This window comes from Melanerpes formicivorus, unplaced genomic scaffold (genome assembly GCF_026170545.1).
Source record: "Melanerpes formicivorus ecotype bairdi unplaced genomic scaffold, bMelFor1.0.p_v2 SCAF_10, whole genome shotgun sequence".
Classification (NCBI taxonomy): domain Eukaryota; kingdom Metazoa; phylum Chordata; class Aves; order Piciformes; family Picidae; genus Melanerpes; species Melanerpes formicivorus.
Window position 1 is genome coordinate 20,585,658 of NW_027142362.1, and position 19,905 is coordinate 20,605,562.

A 19,905-nucleotide genomic window follows, 5' to 3' on the forward strand; every position below is an offset into this window, starting at 1 on the left:
GCAGAATGAAACTTTTTTCACAGAACTACACTGAAGTTGGACTGATTTAAGAATGTGACTGTAAGCTTTAGAATCTAGCAGAAAAACTACTTTTGCCAAAACTTTATAGACATATACCAATAAGTGATACTGGATGGAAAAGACAAAGTTTGTACATGCAGCAAGTAAATAGTTACTAAAAAATAATATAGAATTAATTTTTTACATAAAAGAATTCAACTCTTTTAACAGGGAAAAAAACCACACAAAAACCCAAACAGCTGAGGCAATGAATTCATTCTAGAAGGAATAAACCTTAATAATTAAAGTTTTGAGCTTCTTGAGTATCCTTCCTTAGCTGCTAGATTCAGTTGCCTAAACTCTATCAATAAGAAGTCTATGTGTGGTGTGTTGTTTCTCTTTTTAAATATAAACATAAATATAAATAAACTCAGCTGCATAGACACCTGCAGACCATCACAGAACAGCAGCAGGAGACATATTTCACTGCTGCATTAACCAAAATTCCAATGACCAAAACTGACTGCAGAATCTGCCTTCTTCCATCTACACATAATTTTGGGCTTAATTCCTTATAGCAAACAGGAAGAGATTTACAGGCATAACTATCACTTTTCTGCCTAAGCTCACCACCCAAATATAGAAAATGCTAAGTTATAAAATATTCATACACACATTAGACACACAGAAAACTAGCTGATGTATAGAATATCCATACAATCAGCATTTTGAAACGTTAAAGGTTACAGGCAACTCTATTAGAATACACCTAATCTCTTCCTCCTGCTATTGCATAAACTGCTTTATGTGCTTAAGATGATGCTTAAACTTGAGAGCTCTTCCAGAAATACTTTAACCATGTTCTTTACATCTTTATATACAAAGCATGAAAGCAATGTCTATACATCTATCGACATTATCTGAGAGTCCTCAATTCCAAACCTATAGCAAAATACCAATTCCAGCAGCACCCAAAGCTGAGAGAAAAATATACACAACCACTGATCCTCTTACACACATTTCCACTGTTTGTTTCCTTACCACAACCCGTTCGTCTGCAGTTTCAACCACAACCAGCCACTAGAGCCCTTTCTGATTTGGGAGCATCAAACATTCTCTTCAGTGACACAGTAATCAATAAATCTATACCAACTTGTAAGAATACAAGAGAGAAAAAGGTACAAAATAAAATAAATAAAAAACCCAAATAAACCCCCACTTTTCTACCAGGTTAATCTGAAAGTCTCAAATTCCAGAAGTCATCACAATTTTACACAGGTCTTAATTCAGTATTTACACAACTAAAATGTTTAAATAGAATAGCACATTGTCATTTGACTTCAGTCCTAAGTTTGAGGAGATGCCCCTTTAAAAGCTGAACTTAAGGAAGCTTGTTTTTTGTTTTTTTTTTCATAACAGATATATATCTTCCTAAACAGGATTTGTCAAAACCACACTTACAAAAAACAAAGGAAAAGGTAGCAGTTTAACCACGTACTGTTCCCACGTATGCCCAGTAAAATAGAAACTGTACTTTATTAAACGAGCTAACAAGATAGTCTGCCAAAGGAGATTGAGAAGTAAATATGGCAATATGGAATCCTCATTTACCAAAGCCTCTCAGTTCTTTAGGTATAGCAGAAATACATTAATCCATTTTCAACTGGGCTGATGCCTCTGTTGCTAACTCTTACAACATTTTATGTGGGGACTAACAGTGATGTATAGAGGACTACCAAAGCCAAGGCAACAAACAGATGATGTTTATTTACCTGAACTGAAATACACATGCCCCAATTGTCACGATCAAACTAAAGACTGAGTTAACTTATTTGCAGGACAGAGACCTCCTACCAAGCTATGTCAATTCCCAAAACAATGCCACATGAGTGCTTCTTAATAGCGTTTGCCAGCTGAACTCTGAGACTAGATCACAATTCTAATTTATGACCTCCAAAAAGGTTGAAGTACCACAGTAAACACTTTATGTATATTCCACAATATAAAAGCTGCACTTAGACAAGATATTTCAGTTGGAGGATAGTAGGCACTGGCTTTTCAGCACCAGAGGTAAGGAAGACTCGCAGTTTCCACAAGGATCTGTTGCTTATTGTCACCAGTATTTCATCAAAAGTTACAACATAGCTCCATGATAATCACCAGTGTGATCACTCCCTAATTGAAGCCTATGTATGTAGTACCAAAAAAGTAAATGCATATCTATTACAAGTTATGCAAAGCATTCACAGTTAAGATACTTTGCTGTAAGTAATTAGCTAGTACACATTGACAGCTTCACCTCTGGTAGAAACTGGACTATGCCTGTCAACAATAAGCACCCCAAAATAAGTAATATCAATCAACAGAACTGATTGGCACTTTCTTGTAGGGAGAAAAAGGATCTTTAAGAGGTAAAAACAGTATGAATGTTACATAATGGGCGGAGTCCGATGGGATGGCACTCAACAAGTCTAAGTGCGGGGTGCTGCACTTTGGCCACAGCAACCCCATGCAGAGCTACAGGCTGGGGTCAGAGTGGCTGAGAGCTGCCAAAGAGAGAGGGACCTGGGGGTGCTGATTGACAGCTGCCTAATCATGAGCCAGCAGTGTGCCCAGGTGGCCAAGAAGGCCAATGGCATCCTGGCCTGCATTAGGAATAGTGTAACCAGCAGGAGCAGGGAAGTCATTGTGCCCTGTGCTCAGCACTGGTTAGGCCACACCTTGAGTACTGTATCCAGTTCTGGGCCCCTCAGTTTAAGAAGGACATTGAGAGACTTGAAGGTGTCCAGAGAAGGGCAACAAGGCTGGGAAGAGGCCTTGAGCACAGCCCTGTGAGGAGAAGCTGAGGCAGCTGGGGTTGTTTAGCCTGGAGAAGAGGAGGCTCAGGGGTGACTTCATTGCCCTCTACAGCTACCTGAAAGGTGGTTGTAGCCAGGAAGGGGTTCGTCTCTTCTCCCAGGCAACCAGCACCAGAACAAGTGGACACAGTCTCAAGCTGCTCCAGGGGAAGTTTAGGCTGGAGGTGAGGAGAAAGTTCTTCACTGAGAGAGTCATTCGTCATTGGAATGGGCTGCCCAGGGAGGTGTTCAAGAGGGGCCTGGATGTGGCACTTGGTGCCATGGTCTAGTCATGAGGTCTGTGGTGACAAGTTGGACTCGATGATCCTTGAGGTCTCTTCCAACCTTAGTTATACTGTGGTAAATTTTACCATACACAGCAGTGGACTCCCCTGTTCATTCATTTTTGGTTGTCTCTACCTCTGTTTTGCAAAAAAACAACCTTATACACACAAACACCATTGTCAGGCCTTAACTAAAATGCAGACTTCCCACTTAGGCTATGTACTACCTCCATCTGAGAGCAGATCAAGTAGCATGATTAAAATGTTGAATGGTATCTAACCCCCACCAAAATATGTGATAATCATACAAATATGCTTCTGCTCTTCCAGTCATAAAAAAGTTTCAAATGCTAATCTAATTACAATGCAAGGCTGACTTATTTTCTTAAACCCAAAAATTCTCCAGAGAAGCTTCCTGAGCAGGAAGGCAGTTTGGTAACAAGATGTTAAATTCTGCTAGAGCAACCAACCAGTGATTTGGAAGCCTCTAGCTACTGTTCAGTTTTTAAACCTGCTTTCAATGAAATGTATTTGTACGCTAATCTCAAAGTCAATTTGGCCGTGTCTGATTACAGCAGAGAACTAGATGTATGTGATAAGAAAAAAAGTATACTTGAATTGATAAATGTAATTTTTTACAGTGATTAGATAATCATTTCCAGAATGTGTTGAGTGTTCAGCATGTTATATATGAAAAAAAGTCCTGTCTTTAACGTTTCTTCTGGCTTCTCTTAGTGCTTGTGATGAATTTGACTTCTAAAGATTGAGGGATTCTTATGAAATGACAATGATCTTTCTACTAGAAAATCATCACAAAATGTGAAACAGATGCACAAGCTATTAGAAACATAGATTATTTGAAATTAGGAAGCAGGCCTTACAGTGGCATCCCAATCAGACACCATGTAAGTCTGACCACCAATCTCTTCCTAAACACCACAGGGATAATTAGAAGAGTGATAACTCGCTGCAAAAAGGGAGCAATGCTTAACCAAGTAACTTAAGAGGAAGCAAACGGATGTGAAACAGGCCAAACCACAACAGTGCCACCTACAGTAAAGAACACTATAGGGAAAAAATAACAAAATCAGTGTTCAGGAAAAAAAAAACCAACAAAATCGGAACTCAATTTGCAAAAACTGATCTAGTAACATTATGTTCATCACCAGAGGTTTTATACACTTCAAAAACGAGTCACTGCCTAAGATAAATGCATCTTCTGAAATCTGAAGAAATACACTGTCAGTTTTCCTATTTACAAGCCTTCAGTAAACACAAATCAAAAAACAACACATTTGTGAAGCTCCAAGCCCCCATTTGGCTTTTTTGTCAGTATAAAAAAAGCATCCTAAGAGCCATGCGTCAACAGGCAAAGAAGAGCTGAGGACTCACCTTGCATTCCACAACACTCTGATCCGATTCACATGTCACATAGATTTCGTCAACTGCCCGTCTGAGGTTGTCAAAAAGAAATGCCCAGTATCGAGCTCGCAAATCAACTTTTCGAGGTTGTCTTGTTTTTGTTGGGCTTTTGTCAAAGGTTTTATCTCCAGCTGCTGCTGTCAATTTACAATCCATGGCAGAGCTCTGAAAAACAAGAAGATACAGTGGAAGAGGAAAACAACAAACAGAGGTGCGGTCAGCAGGTTGGGTTCGCTGTGCAACACACATTTTTTTCAACATGTTCAGACATTTGTAAATGATAAACTTTTCAATGAAAAAGAGTACTTCTTCCTACAATAAAGCACACTTTATTATCTTAAATATAGGCAGTAGCTATGTAGAACTAGATTCTATTTCTTTGGCACTTATAACTCAACATTCACACTGCACAACAGTACAAGATACTCTGCCACTTGGCACATTGGAAATCTACATTTCTAATGACATATCCTGTATTACTTACTCTGTATCATCCTGAGATGAAAATATCATTCTACTAATAATCATTCCAGCAATATTTTATCACAGTTAAAACCTATTACCAAGGCATCACACAGGACTTTAACTTTTTTAAGCCCTCATTCCAGTAAAAGCATTCCTGTCATTGAAATGCTGATGAAGCTAGTCCTGTGGATCGATGTGTTATGGCTGCACTGCAGAGGAGATGCCAGCAAGCACTGCATTAGTTACAACAGGAACCTTTCACACACCACTTTTATTAAGACTTCCACTCACCATCTTGTTAACAGTGCAAGCCCAATTCAAACCAATGTAAGTGCTGTGCCGGGGAATCAAGTTTCTCCTACTTAACACCAAGTCTGAAAGAGTCCTCATGATGTTTTAAATTGCAATTTGACAGCTTTATCTACGACAAGTCTGTTTGAGTGCTGTACTATTTTTTTCCAAAACAGGATCAATCCCTAGCATGTAAGGTGAAGAAACAGCATTTCCTTACATCAGAATCTGGGCAGAAAGGTACCCTTGGTCTAGGCAGCACGCTTATAGAAAGAATCTCCTGCATTATTTTACCAAACACCACTCTCCTAACATTATTAGTAACAGAAAGTCATATATCTGGAGGTTACGAAGTGCCAAAAGTAAAGGCTGAAGAAGATCACATAAATGCTAGCAGTTTTTGTCTTCTGAGTACTTGACTTCCAAACTTGTATGCTTTAAAAATACAACAGATGTTCAGATTTCCATATGTATTATTCAGTCAATAATGTATCAGCGACATCACAAAACATTTTTATGTCATAAACAAAAAATAAGCAGATACCTGTTTGGTAGTCTTATGTGTTCCTTGAGACATTCTCTTTGTTTTTCCACCAGCTTGCCATTTTGATTTTCCTGTGAGAGAAGCAACTGTTTCAACCAACGGCAGCAACTTTAATTAAATAAAGCATTCTAATTTGTAAATACCTCATCTTGCAATGGAATGACAGGGGCACAATCCAAGAGGTAAGAGGTTTACAGAACTGTGTATTCCATATATATATTCCACAGTTAAGAATGTGGATAATACCAGAAAATTAAAAGAACTACAAAGAAAGGCAAGAATTATAAATCTCATTATACAAATATATAACCTACCTTTAAGTGCCCAGAGCCTCAGAAAATTCTGTTATTGCAATCTACATATCAAATAGAATACTGGTTTTCTGTATAGATGGAAGAAACCCTCTGCTCTTGAATGACTGTTCAATCAGTCCTTAAGGGAGGTTATAGATAGGTGGAGGTTGGTCTCTTCTCCCAGGCAGCCAGCACTAGAACAAGAGGACAGAGTCTCAAGCTGCACCAGGGGAGGTTTAGGCTGGAGGTTAGGAAGAAGTTCTACAGAGAGAGAGTGACTGCCCATTGGAATGGGCTGCCCAGGGAGGTGGTGGAGTCACCATCATTGGAGGTGTTCAAGAGGAGACTTGACAGGGTGCTTGGTTGCATGGTTTAGTTGATTAGGCAGGTTGGATAATAGGTTGGATGCGATGATCTTGAAGGTCTCTTCCAACCTGGTCTAGTCTACTCTACTCTATTCTATTCTATCAGGTATTACAGAATTAAAACAGTTTCTTTACTAGGGAAAACAATTGTAATAACTTAGTTTGTCTTGAAGTGTCCAAACAGCCTACCAGTAGATTTATGCATTTTCTGACAAAGAAGATGGGGAAAAACAGAACCTGGGACTGGATTGAGTTCACCTACGTTTAGGTAGCCAAAGGAAGAGAGAAGAACATACAGAGCGCATGAATCAGTCCCCTTAAGATCTGAAATGTCTTCTCCAATGTACCTGTCTCCCCATGAAGTGAGGTTAGCAACTATGCTTCCAAAATCAGTTTAATTTCCGATAGTCACAAAGGACAACTTCAGGTCTCAGTGCTGTGGTGGTGGCAATTTCTTAACTGATTCAGAATTATATTGTTGTGTTAGCCAACACCTACACAACATGTTTGCATTATTACATTTGAGATTTGCTCAGGGGTTAAAAAATAGTAATTTTTTTTAATTAAAAGTTTTATTCCTCCAACTTTGTATCTAACTTGTACGTGAAAAATCACAAGATCCAATTACAAACATAAAAGCATGATAAGACAAAATACTAAGCATGGCAAAAGTACTCTCTAGCACAGATTACATCTCAGTAAAGGTTTCAAGATTATTTAGCTGTATGAAGCAAAGCAAATAAATGGATTAGTTGAATATAGTTCCTTCCTTGATCATGGAGACCATTCTTGCATTTCAGAACTGTCCAGTTATGTTCTTAACAGTTCTTGGCCCAAATTCCCTAATATAGTCCAGCTGTTTTACATTGCTCTTCTTATGTAAAGCAGCTGTAAACCTGTCAGAATCAAGCAGCTATACATCTGTTTTGCATCAGTGGCTATTCCAGAGAACAAGGCCTGTAATTTTCAAACAAATTAAAACCTATTTGCTTGATAATTCATTTTTTAAATGCTGCATTAGCCAAATTAACAGGTTACAAATTAATATACTGAACTCCATTTGCAGCATTCAAGAAAAAAAAGTATTTGGCTACTGTATGTATAAAAGCTTCTGTTCATTAAAAAGCTTAACATGCAGATCAATTCCACATCAGATTATAACTGAAATATTTCAGTCACCAAAGTCTCTCTTCTGGTGATTTACATCCTGCATAGACAAGATCTTGCATGCAGTGGCATTTGGAACTGAACAGTTAAATACAAATAAACATAGGCACGTTAAAATTAAAAAAGGATAGATGACAGCATAGAAAAAGTTACAGTCTCTTTATATTCTACTAAATAAGAAGATGAATCCATCACCTAAGAACTGGGAGATGTCTGAACAAGTTCCCTGCAAGGGCAAAGGCAAGTTTTCAGGCACTAAGGTACACATTTGGAGAAATCAAAACTTGGGGAAATACCAAGCAGTGTGTGGCAAGGATTCATTATTCCTTCAGACGCATGGGCCAAGAAGTTTTGTATTTCAGCAGCAGCCACATTTCTGAGTTTTATTATTCTTTCTCTTCCAGCAAGTGCCACTGGTTATTAGAAGACATCTTCCTTTCTGCTTTTGTCCTTTCATATTCACAAGTAGTGACAACGCAAGAGCCTTGCCCAACGGTTATGTGCATATCCAGTGACTACTGGTATGTAATTATACAATACTAGCATTGGCACAAGAAGCACTGGAAAAACTCCAAGTCACATGAAGGGCTGCTTGGAATGTACTGAATTTTAAGGAAAATAATAGTGGCCAAAGATGATTATCTCATTAGCTATTAAGTTGCCAATGTGAAATATATAAAGTAGTATTCAGGGAGCCAGAGTCAGATTTCTCACTTGGGAAATCCATTTCCTCTCTGGTTATAAACATGGAGTACACAGGGTTTACGATTTGTTTACGATTTGACTTCCTGTCACAAAAAGCTGAGGTGCTAGTATCTCAAAAAAAAAACCCCAAAAGTTGATAAACTATTTTCAAAAGCTATCTTTTATACTAACAATCTCAACAATCATCCTCTTATCTCTCTTTAGGGTAGTTTTACTGACACAAGAATTGCCTTCAAATTTAGTATTCAATACCAGCCCTCATTTCTGTTCTCACTGTAGCAGAGATCAGCAGCATGCGTGGTTTCAGTTGTCTCTGACACTGTTTATGAGACCTACAGCAGGAATGAAAACTATTGTATTTCTTTTCATCTCTCTGAATTGAATCTGAGAATACAATTGAGTAGGCATTTTGTTATTTTCCTCCAGTTCTTATACATGGTGTGAGTTATCTACTCTCTCACTCCTCCTCTTCTATGCTATCTATAAAACCTGTAAAACAGCCAGTTCACAATCTAGTGCCACTGCTACACACAATGAGCCTGTACTCCAGAACCTATCTCACTAGCCCAGTTGTGCATCTCAAGAAACATTTCCACAAACATAAGGTTTGGATAAGAGCTGGTTCCCTGAACCTCATTTAACATAAGGCAGAGGCATCTGCTTAGAGGAAGCAACCACATGAGACTGATTATTTCTGACTCCTTAACTGAGGAAGCATATTGAAGTTTCTAATATAAACCATATCTTCTCCTTAAATTTTGTAGAGAAGTAGCAGATACAATTTTCCTAAGTGGTAATAGTTGAAGAAATAACTGCCTTGAATCACAGATATAACCAAAATTCTCAATGTTTGTCCATCTCTGGACTGAATCACAGCAACAAATGTTGTGTAAGATTTTTGCAAATCACTGTCTCTGTCTCATCCAGAAGATAACCTCCCAGCACTAGACTGATTCACATTTATTTCAGTGAAATACAAGGTTTGAAACCTAAAGGTTTTAAAGAACACACTTGTCTTTATGTTGTATTCTGCCAGTTACAACCAGATCCAATGTTGCCAGGGCTGACATACCGTGTTTTCAGTCATGACTCTCAAGACTTTCTTACTTTGCCAAAGGGAACCAAGTTTCATGACTTCTAGCACATACTTCAACATCTATTTATTCCATCAGGATCTTGCTAAAGCAGTAGATTATACTGCAGGCTCCCTAGAGTGTGTCGGGTACCTTTCAACCAATAAATACATCTCCTTACCCTGAAATGCTTAATCTACAAGCGAATTCTGTGTGGTGAGAGACCAAATGATTTAAAATAAATATGAAATAAGAAGGTAACACTTACAAGATTTTCCACTTTGACACATCTCTTGAAGTTCCAAAGCTACCTTACCTTCTATTAACATTTAAATGTCAAGCCTTCGGGATACCTTAACTGTTGCTAATATAGCTTAGATTTTGTATAAAATTTGTGTGCAGCACTTATCTCTATGCTATGCCATGATTTCATGCTAGGCACATAAAAAAATTACAATGAATAAAACTCTGAAATCCTCCATTAGAATGACGACAGCCTTCCAAGGTTGGCAAGATCTGAGTGACTGCACTAAGCGCTCAGTGGCCATAGATTTGGAATGAAAATGTAACTGTGCAGTCAGAATAGCCCACTAGTGAATTTTCACAGTTATAAGACTCTCCTCCCAGGACACAAAGTAAAATACTGCTAATTAGTCTATCCACAAAATCTGCTGCCTATTAAGGAACTTTGTGGAGGAGTATTTTAATTTCAATAGCTGAAATGTGTTAACAGTCACTACCTCTTCTAGACCACTGCCATCATGCTGTGGATTTTCTCCTGCCATCCATCTGTATTCATAACTACAATTTCAGATCTGACATGACAAGGGTGCATGCTGCTCAAAAACACATCACAGAAGTGCCACCTGCCACTCCAGAAACTGCTCTCCTTTTTAAGGAAGTGTTTCTTATTGGCAGGAACTACATATTTCCATTAAGTAATTACAAGGTTTTGATTGCAGTTCTTTATTGCTCTTTTTCCCATATCCTCTATAAAAATATACACATCTTTCAGAGGAAACATTAAATGGTAAGAAGGACACAAGCATACAATTTTAAAAGGAAACAGAAAGGAAGTAAGCTGAAAGAAATTAATCTAGCATTTTATCAACCCTCTGTAACACTACCAGTAGTAACAGCTAATGTCTATACCCTCACTGTTTCTGCAGAAAACAAAAAATCTCCTCATGAGTAACCATATATAAAATGCTAAATCACATAAAATGCCAAAGCCACACCTCTGAATGTTGCAAGCAGAAAAAAAACACCCAAAGAAAAAAATTGTGCTTTGTACAGTAGGCTTGCAAGACAGGCTCAGGCAACCTGAACCTTTGGCCTGATTTACACAACCCCTCAGCAAATTAGACCTGTTCCAATTCTTAATATTGCTGCATCATTCCTCAGGGACAAAGTACATAGTGAAAGATCAGCACAAAATGAATCAGAGCTCACTGACACCAACATATATATGCTCTATGCCAAGACAAGGTCAAGAGGGAAAAGAAAAAAATCAGGCTCTGACAGACTTTCATTAGCCACAAGTTCCCTTCCACAGGGAAATTCTCCATCAGGCAATTATCATCAGATCCTTTGCAGTATACAAAATGCCAGGCCGGGATTGAATAAAGAAATTGTAAAATGAAGAAAGCAGCAGTGATAAAAAGTTTTTAAAATCACAGTGGTGTTAATTCAATCAAAAGGAGGACATTAATACACTTAATAAAGGCTAAAAAATTCACTTTTGTATTAATTCCTCATGTTTTGACAGAAAACATTACAGCAAACTATGCTACAGCTCAAACACATTCATTTAAGGAAAATGAAAGTTTCTCAAAGACTATTAAAAGCAAGGTAGCATTTAAAAATAGCAGGTTTTAAATGTTAACTGTTGTTCTGCTTCTCAATGCTCATCCCAACTGAATGAAGGGTCCTTCATGAAACCCACACAAATGTCTATATACAAATATCTCAAGCAACTCAATGTCTTCTGTGACTTTAGACTTTGCAGCTTTAGAAAGAAGAAAAGAAACTCTACAAATACACCTTCATGCATAAAGCAAGCCAAAGACTGTTTAACTAAGCATCAATTTGCTTCAGACACAGGGTTAACTATCTTGCTACTTAAGACAGAACTTCTCATAGAAATATCTCTTCCACCAGTAGGCTCACAGAACAGCTGAGGTTGGAAGGAACCTCTACAGACCATCTAGTCCAATCTCCCTGCTTAAAGTAGGGTCAGCTAGAGCAAGCTGCCCAGACTGTCCAGACAGGTTTTAACCATCTCCAAGGTTGCCCAGAGTTTTTCTAGGCAATTTGTTCCACTTTTCAACCACCTTCACACCACATACACAAAAAAGCCAAAAAAAACCCATCACAACCAAACCAAAGCCCCCCCCCCAAAAAAACCAAACAAAAAAAAACCAAACACAACACTACACTTTTAGACACTCCTGCTTAAGTCTCAGAGACAGCAGCATTCACACAGGGACATGTGAGCTACAAAAACACTTAAGTCCTCAGAAACAGCATTCTGACATCTGGAACAGCTTAAGCAGTATGAAAATTTAAGTCAGTTCCTGGCTCCTTAAGACATCACACCACAAGAGAGTATTACAACAGTAACAAAACTGTTCTGAGGTCTTGTGTTACGGAAAATCATCCTCAAATATCCCCCTCCTTAAAGATTTCTCACAAATGTCTACTGAAGACTGAAGTGATACTGTAAGAAACTTCCAAACTTACTTGTTTCAGAGCAGACAGTGCAATTTGCTGGATTATCCTAAGCCATCCCTGCAATTCTGAATTCCCAAGTTACAAAAGCTCTGTTTAACACAACATATCACACACAAATCTTGGTAATAGCAGCAAAAGAGATGTTGCTTACAGATAAAACAAAACCAGATTTTCATCTGTCACTGTGAAGGTTTTCACAAATGATCTGTCAAGCATGGGGTGCACTTTGGAAAAAAGCTTTACCGCTACCCTACATGTGCTAAACGCAATCACTTATTTTTCAATAGAGATCCTATGTAAGAAATACATTTCCAGGTGAGCAACTCCAGCAGACAAATGGATGGAAGTGGAAAAAGCTGGTGGAAGACTGCTGAACACATACCCTCATCTTCTTTGTTTTCCAGTGGAACGCTCCATGCAATCAGGTTCCGAGCTGTACGTCCCTCTTCTGCAACTATTTTCCTCACTTTGTCATGGCTATTAGAGCGCTGGAAGGAAGCCTGAAAACAACAAATACAGGGATGGAAAAAACACGTACATTTTTGGTTTAATATGTTAATTTCATCCAATATGTTGTTAAACCACATCAGGTGGGGTGTGTGGGTACTGACTTTTTCTAGAATATCTGAAGCAGGTGTACATTCTCATTTTCACAATCATTTGTATGTGTGATAAGCAAAATGATTCATCATGACATGCCAGTTACTACTGAGCCCTCAGTATCACCACACTTTTTAACCTTCCTTTATTGATTCTTAATGCTGCTGGAGCATCACAGTAGACTTAAAAAATGCTTTTGTTACCTTGTGTTAATTAACACTAATTACTAAAGGTAAAAGCTGCATGGGACCAAAATACACGTTAAGTGACTGGACAAAGGCACAAGATTTATTAGAACCATCTGAAAGAGGTATAAAACCCCTAGCATGCTTTTACTAGGGCAAGAACCTAGAAAGTACTTCCTGGCAACTAAAGTCAGCTGTTATCATTAGAAAGCTGCAGCTGTTCAAAGACAGGAGAGACACTGAGGTTGAACTTCATATACCTAGTAAACACATTTCTTGCACTTACAAAACACACTATTGAAAGACGTTGGAAACCAAATATATTAAGAAATATTTGTATCCAATGGCAGATGTCAATTAGATACAATCTTGCCCTTCCACAAAGTATCAAGTTAGTCCACAGAAAATAATCTGAAACAAAGCCAAACTACATACTGCAATAATAAATTCATGTACCATGAGCACAGAACTGCTGACCAGGTTATCTTCAAGCACTGACAAAGGTATCCACAAAGAAGCCACATTAATCTGAGCGTTGTTTTAGGCATGGACAGACCGATTTCCTATATCACTACTCATCAGAAGACACACCTTTCCTTTTTGTTCTCATTGTCATTATGACTTAAGCCTGCAAGCACTTTGCTTTATATAGCACACCACATCTTTAGAAAGGAAATACAGTAAAAATGAGCATGGTGGACGAGTGCTATAGTTTATTAAGGTGGTAGGAAACACCACAAATGAGAAACTGTTTTTACTTCAATGCATATATAATGGCACTTAACTTAGGTTTCTCTTATCCAGATGTCCTCAACTGCTTGTTCTAAAGCTGCAGTGTGCCACCTAGTGCTCCACACACCCACCTATAGACACTACCATATAGTAAACATAAAGGAAAAACCAGCACTGCTATCTAGGTAGGTGAATTTTTGTCAAATCTAAAGAAATAAATGAAGCAAATTACATATTGTGGCCCAAAGAAGCCTAAGCAAAGAACACAAAAAAACCCAAGGATTTGTATTAAATTGGTTCAACTCCATCCTTATTCTACAGAAAATAATTGCTTATTCTTGCTAGGCATTTTTGTTGATTAAGATTTGGTTTGGGTTTTTAACCCCTTGTTTCTTAATGATACACCTTCCATCATCCAAGTACTGTGATTCACGAAACTAGAGCCTGATCTAAAATTCTAGTCCCCACAAGATGCCAGTCAAAAGAAAACAACAAACCCTTAAAGGAGGTTTCAGGGGGATAGTTAGCAATAATAAAGTGTACAGCCACAGAGACGTGTAAGCTACTGTGCCAAAGGTCATAGTGGGTATCACCACAGTCTTTTTGTTTGACTAGACAAAAGCAAGCTCTAAAAGCCTCCTTGACACGAGTGAAGAGATACTGATACACAAGTTTTTGACTGCTTCCTCAAACTGAATCCCTCCTACCTGCTACTTAACTGTCCAAAGAAGTTATCTTCTTCAAAGTGCTCTAGATACAATCATCTGATAAGCAAAATGAGAGACTGCAAACTTGGTTACCCTTAAGTAGCACATTCTTGTTATTTAGTCTACACTGCTTCTTTGTATGGCTATGAAGGACTGTAGGACTTTTTATAAGGATTCTTGCCTTAATAGTGTTCACATAAATAAACAAAACCATCAGTTTCATCCATTGCATTATCAGAGAAAACCACCTCAGCTCTAACCTCATCTAATTCAAAGAACGCCACCCTATTAGTGAAACCAAACATGGTCTTATGCTAGAGCAGTCTGAACAAAAGCAGTTTAAAATGTGAACGACCTGAAACAAACATTCGAAGGTGCAACATACTAACTAGGTATTATGCAAAACCAGAAGAAATACTCAAATTTCTCCTATAGTAAAATTCAGTTTTGATAGTTTCTCATCATGGTTTTAATAAAAGAAACTGACTCAGTTCCTAGAATCAATAGCTTCAGAAACGGTGTAAATGAACCAAAATACCCAATGAATCCCAACATGAACAATTAGTTTCCTTGCAGTATGAAAAATCCTACCATACTGTTATAGTAGCTGAACATCTTACCATCATGTTATAGCCTTCCTCCTCAACAGGCTCACTTATTACATTTTTGGATGACCCCATTGAGTTTTCATACCTGTATCAAAATAAAGGCAATCGGTTAATTTAAATCACCACTTCTTAGCAGCACTCATGTCACGGACAACAGATGAACACAGCGAAGTTGGTTAGCAGCTCAAAACCAAAAATGAATTACAGATATACTATAGATCTGGTATTTGATACTTAAGTCATGAAGCAAAGTAAAACAAACAGCAGAAGTCAACTCTAAGAAAGTGGATACATTTATCCAGTCCTGACCTGCAGAATTGCTGCCACACATGCAGAAGTGCGTGAGACTAATGCTTTACAGATTTAGCAACAATTTCCAGAAGAGTGATAACAATTCTGAAATAAAATCAAATCAAATCCTACAAGATTGAAATAAATTCTAGCCAGTCACTGATGCAAGTACAAACACTCTCCTGCCATAGTTTTTCTGAAGAAGACAGACACTACCCAGAAGTTAAAGACACCTCTAAATTATCAGATGTTTGGTAATGGAAGAAGGCTAATCCTTAATCAGCTCCAAAGCCTGACTTTGTTGCTCTATCATTATTGATACTGGCTTCAAGTGGGGTGTTCACTTGTTCTCATATTACATCTTGTACTCCCCCAAACTGATGATTTTTCTATAAGTAAACAGGCAAAACGTCTGTCAACAAATAGGTATTGTTCAGATTTGCACTTGTTTGTATGCTTTAAGAAGACCTCCTGAGCTTATGAAAACTGAAACATGCTGCAGCTAGTTGAAGGAAGCTGAGGTTTTTTAAAATGAAGAGTTCACTTCAGCATCACTTCAGGCATTAAGCACAGGCACAGCATCAAGTGTCTTCACTGAGGTATCTCAGAAAATCAGGTATGCTTTTGACTACCAAACTAACTGGTTATAATCAGGTGTGATAAAAGCTTATTAGATTGCCATATATGAGGAAAAAATAGGTAGGACCTGAGTTATTTTCCCTGTACAGCAGTGTGTCTAGATATAGACTAGAACCGAGAATCTATTTAAACAAAACCTAGAGAAGACAACTCCTACTCCTGAGGACACTGGAAGACCTACTACGTTGTCACTTTCTGTAACCAGGATTTTCTCTGACAGCAAGGGCAGGCCACCATGCAAATATTTCTACACCCTAGATCAGTTTTGATCAGTTGAGTTTTCTCACTATGTGCGCCTCTCCCTTCCCCAGCTACAACGTTGACACAAGAGATGTGGACCTGTGCGCCTTGAGGGAGCGCTGAGGCTTACAAGCACAAGAATCTCCCTCAGACTGAGCAATTCCTAATTTCCTCACAGCCTTTGCTCGTGGCTCCGGCTTCAGACAAGAGTGGGCACAGCCTGATTCGGAAGGCACAGGCCCCTTTCAACAGGCTGAAGCAGAACTGATGCGGAGCCCCCCTCCTTGGCAAGGCGTCCGGCCGAGCTCCCCAACACGGCAAGGCCTAGCCGACACCCACCGATGCCGCTCGCCAAGGGCTTCCCGGTTGCCTGTGGCAACCGGCCTCCTCACTCCCTCACCCGCCTTTGCGCTGCGCAGATTTGGGCAGGGCCAGGCCACTCGCAAAGGCCGAGGGCCCAGAGGCGCCCGTAGGGGTAGTGCTTGGGGGCTCCGCGGGGCGGAGGAGGGGGAGGGCTGGCCTGCCGCCATCTTGTCCCGCCGCCGCGCCCCGCGCCGCCCTGCCCCGCCGCCGCGCCCCTCCCCCGCACCGGGGCGCGCGGAGCGGCCACTCACGCTCTCCGCCGCGCCGCGCCGTCCCGCCCGCGCGCGTCCCGCCGCGGTGATGTCATCGCATCCCGCCGCCGGCGGCGCCAGCCCCAGCGACTGCCCGCCCGCCGCAGCGCGCCACGCTCGTGTGCCCCCCCGGGCCCGGCCCGGCCCGGCTCGCTGCGCATGCGCCGCCCGCGCCGGTGAGGCAGTGCCCTCAGTTTGCCCACACACAGCGTCTCCGACGCGGGACTGGAAAGGGGTCTCGGAAGACGTACCGAGGGCCCCCCTGTGTTTGCTGGGCCGCCTGTCGTTTGGGGCTGGCTTGTCAGCTCTGTGAGAAGGCCCCGAGGTGCCGTCAGGTCGAGCCTGGCGGAACCGCCGAGGTGCTGATGGCCAGTCCCTCAGCATGCAGCGCTTTCCCCGCCAGTGGGGAACTGGAAAAAGGAGAACGTGGAACATGTGCGATCCAGTAGCTAATTGTGTGCAATACACTGGGTTGTATGTACAGCACATGTCAAAACGGCACCTAACCCCAGGTGGTGAGCCGTGAGTTTGGGAACTGCAACCAACTTGGGCACCGTACTTGGAGACAGATGGGGCTCATGGAGCAGCCAGTCCTCTTCACTGGATCTGAGGTCTGGAAAAAGTTACTTTTAGACAGGTTGAATCTATTTAGCTTCTATTTTTAAAAAAGGGCAAAAGGAAATGTGGTAGGAGTGTTAAGCATGGTTGTGAAGAAAAAGAAGAATCCATTTCCCCTGCTGTGAAGGGATGGTAAGGAGTAGGAGGCCTAAACTGTTATCAGGATAATTTAAGTCGACATCTCTAAACCATTAAAAATAATAGATGGAATAGATGGCTTGGGAGATTAGGCATGCTTCAGCTGAAGTTTCCAGGAACAGCAGTATGAACACCTCTCAGAAATTACACATATACTTGACTCTGGTTCTGAGCAGAGAGCTGAGCCAGGTGACCCTGGAGGGTCTCATACAAATCCCTTCTACCTCTTCAGTAAACAGCTTGTTCATTATTTATCAGTGTCTGAGTTTCCACAACTGCCTCTGGTTTGCTGCTGAGCTGAGTGCTGCACTAGGCTTCACATCAAATCCTGCTGCTCTGGTTTGATGCCAAATCAGATGCCACATCAGAAGAGTGCCACAACCTATTTCTTCAGATATTAGTAACTGCACTAAAAGCAAAGAAGTGGAAAAACAGGTCTGTAATGTCCACATAGTCTAAAAGACTTCAGGATACTTTGTGCAAGGTGTTGCAGAACAATTGAACGCTCAGAAAGGCCTGCTTAGGTACCACTAAAGCAAATAACTGCAATTTTGAAATCCAGGGTATTTTAACCTGATTACAAGTGAAGTGTTGCTTCCCCCCACACTTAAATGCACGCACCAAAATTGAGGCTCTTTTATAATGGAAGATGGAAGGATAATCTTTGCATGCACGTGTTTAACCGTCTTGTATGCAGCTCAAAATATTTATGCGTGAGAAAAACAAGCTGAGGAGAATATGTCAAAATGGAAGCCTATCTAAATCCATTTATTCTGAAAGTATATAAATGACATGCGTTAGAGTGAAGAAAATTAAGGCTTATTCCAACTGGGCAGTGATTTATAAAACTGAAATGCAGACATGTAAAAAATTCTAGTTAACACCAGACAGATAACTTCACCTGCTAGAAATAACTGTTAAACTGCTGTCTGTGTTGCTGGACAACTGCTCTCATGCTGACAGCTTAACAGGAACAGATTTACATGTGCAGATCTCCCCGAGAAGCCATGTTGAACGTGACCTTCTAACATTAATTCCTCAGTGACTGAAAGAACAGCCCCCAGCAGATTTTTGAAAGACTGTATGCATTTTGGCTTGTGGGAAGGGGAGATTTTTTTGAAAAGTGAGAAAGTCCAGCACACAAAAAACTTTTTTATGAGGCCTGACTTGTATTTTGATTTAAAAACAGCTTCACTAATACTTTGGTTTCACTTACAATAGTGATGCGTTTGCTGTGCACTTGGTTAAACGTATCAAGGGAACGTGAGAGTCTCTTTTTTTCTCCCCCCTTACATCTATACAAAAATTATCTTAAATTTTATTATATGACTGATTAACTCTGTGCTGGGAAGTTTTGAGAAGTTTTTTCCACAGGCTAACTACCAAGAGAAGAATGTGATTTCCTGTGCCTTCTCTCTTGCTGAGTTTCAGGTTTTTTTTCCTGATGTAGAGGATGCCATGACTTTTGGGTTTTCTTGATTTATTGTACCAATTATTTGTATTTCCTCTTCCCATTTTCAGTCATGGTCATCTTTTTTTCATCATCAAAGCATCTTCAGTACTATTTCAGAAACCAATCAAATCTTATTTCTGTTTTGATTGCTTATAGGATTTACTTAGTCTACAAAATGTCTTAGTTCACACCTTGTATATGTGATTTATATAAATATTGATGGAAAATTTGACATGTCAACCAGTAAAAGATATTAGACTTAACTCACTATTAGATATTTTTAATAGAAAAGACGTTTCTCATATGAGCAGGAAATTGCAATAACACATTTACTGATTTATTGCAATATTTAACTCTCAGATCTTCAAAATGAACTGTCAGAGCTCTTCACAGTTAATAGATTTGGAGGTTAATCAGGGAGCAGTACGTTGCTATCTCCACAGAAGGGACAGGACAGCATACCAGGCAATTGCCATTGAGATCTCTGCCTAAACCTGGCAACAATCTGGAAACCCAGGTGGGTTAATCTCATTGGTTTTTGTTCAAAAGAGCAGCTCCAGAAATACACTAATATTGAGAGAAGTATCAAAGCTAAAGCTCAATTAGTTCAGTAAGAATGATTAATTTGACCTCGGTGAGCTCAGGATCAGAGCAATCCCAATTTCACATGACAGCTCTTAGGAATGGTGTTCCTGGGGAGGCCCCCTGCTCATTTACTCAACTTTTTTTCATTTTGCCTGAGTCAATGAGGCTAAATTTATTTTCCATCTCTCTTTTCTATTATCTGTTATGAAAATGTGTATTGATCCACCTTGTTAACTCATAAAGCATTGCTTCCCTTTAACTTCGTTTATAGAAGTGTTATTTATTAATTGGCTCTTCAAGCAAGAGAAACGTTTGT

General features: G+C 39.7%; 1 protein-coding gene across 4 annotated transcripts in view; it reads right to left on the reverse strand.

Moving 5' to 3' along the window:
- Nucleotides 1-16,897, reverse strand: part of SCAPER (S-phase cyclin A associated protein in the ER) — a 150,494-nt gene extending 133,597 nt beyond the window's left edge. For 2 of the 4 annotated variants that reach the window (XM_068144134.1, XM_068144133.1), the window contains exons 1-5: nucleotides 16,521-16,570; nucleotides 15,024-15,096; nucleotides 12,562-12,679; nucleotides 5,844-5,914; nucleotides 4,514-4,708 (exon numbers count right to left, since the gene is read on the reverse strand). In XM_068144134.1, the coding sequence (XP_068000235.1) occupies nucleotides 4,514-4,708; nucleotides 5,844-5,914; nucleotides 12,562-12,679; nucleotides 15,024-15,083 (444 nt within the window). In that variant the 5' untranslated portion in view covers nucleotides 15,084-15,096; nucleotides 16,521-16,570. Of the gene's footprint in view, nucleotides 1-4,513; nucleotides 4,709-5,843; nucleotides 5,915-12,561; nucleotides 12,680-15,023; nucleotides 15,097-16,520; nucleotides 16,575-16,795 lie in introns of those variants that run through there. The other 2 variants (XM_068144135.1, XM_068144136.1) reach the window with 2 other exon arrangements.
- Nucleotides 16,898-19,905: the final 3,008 nt, after the last annotated feature.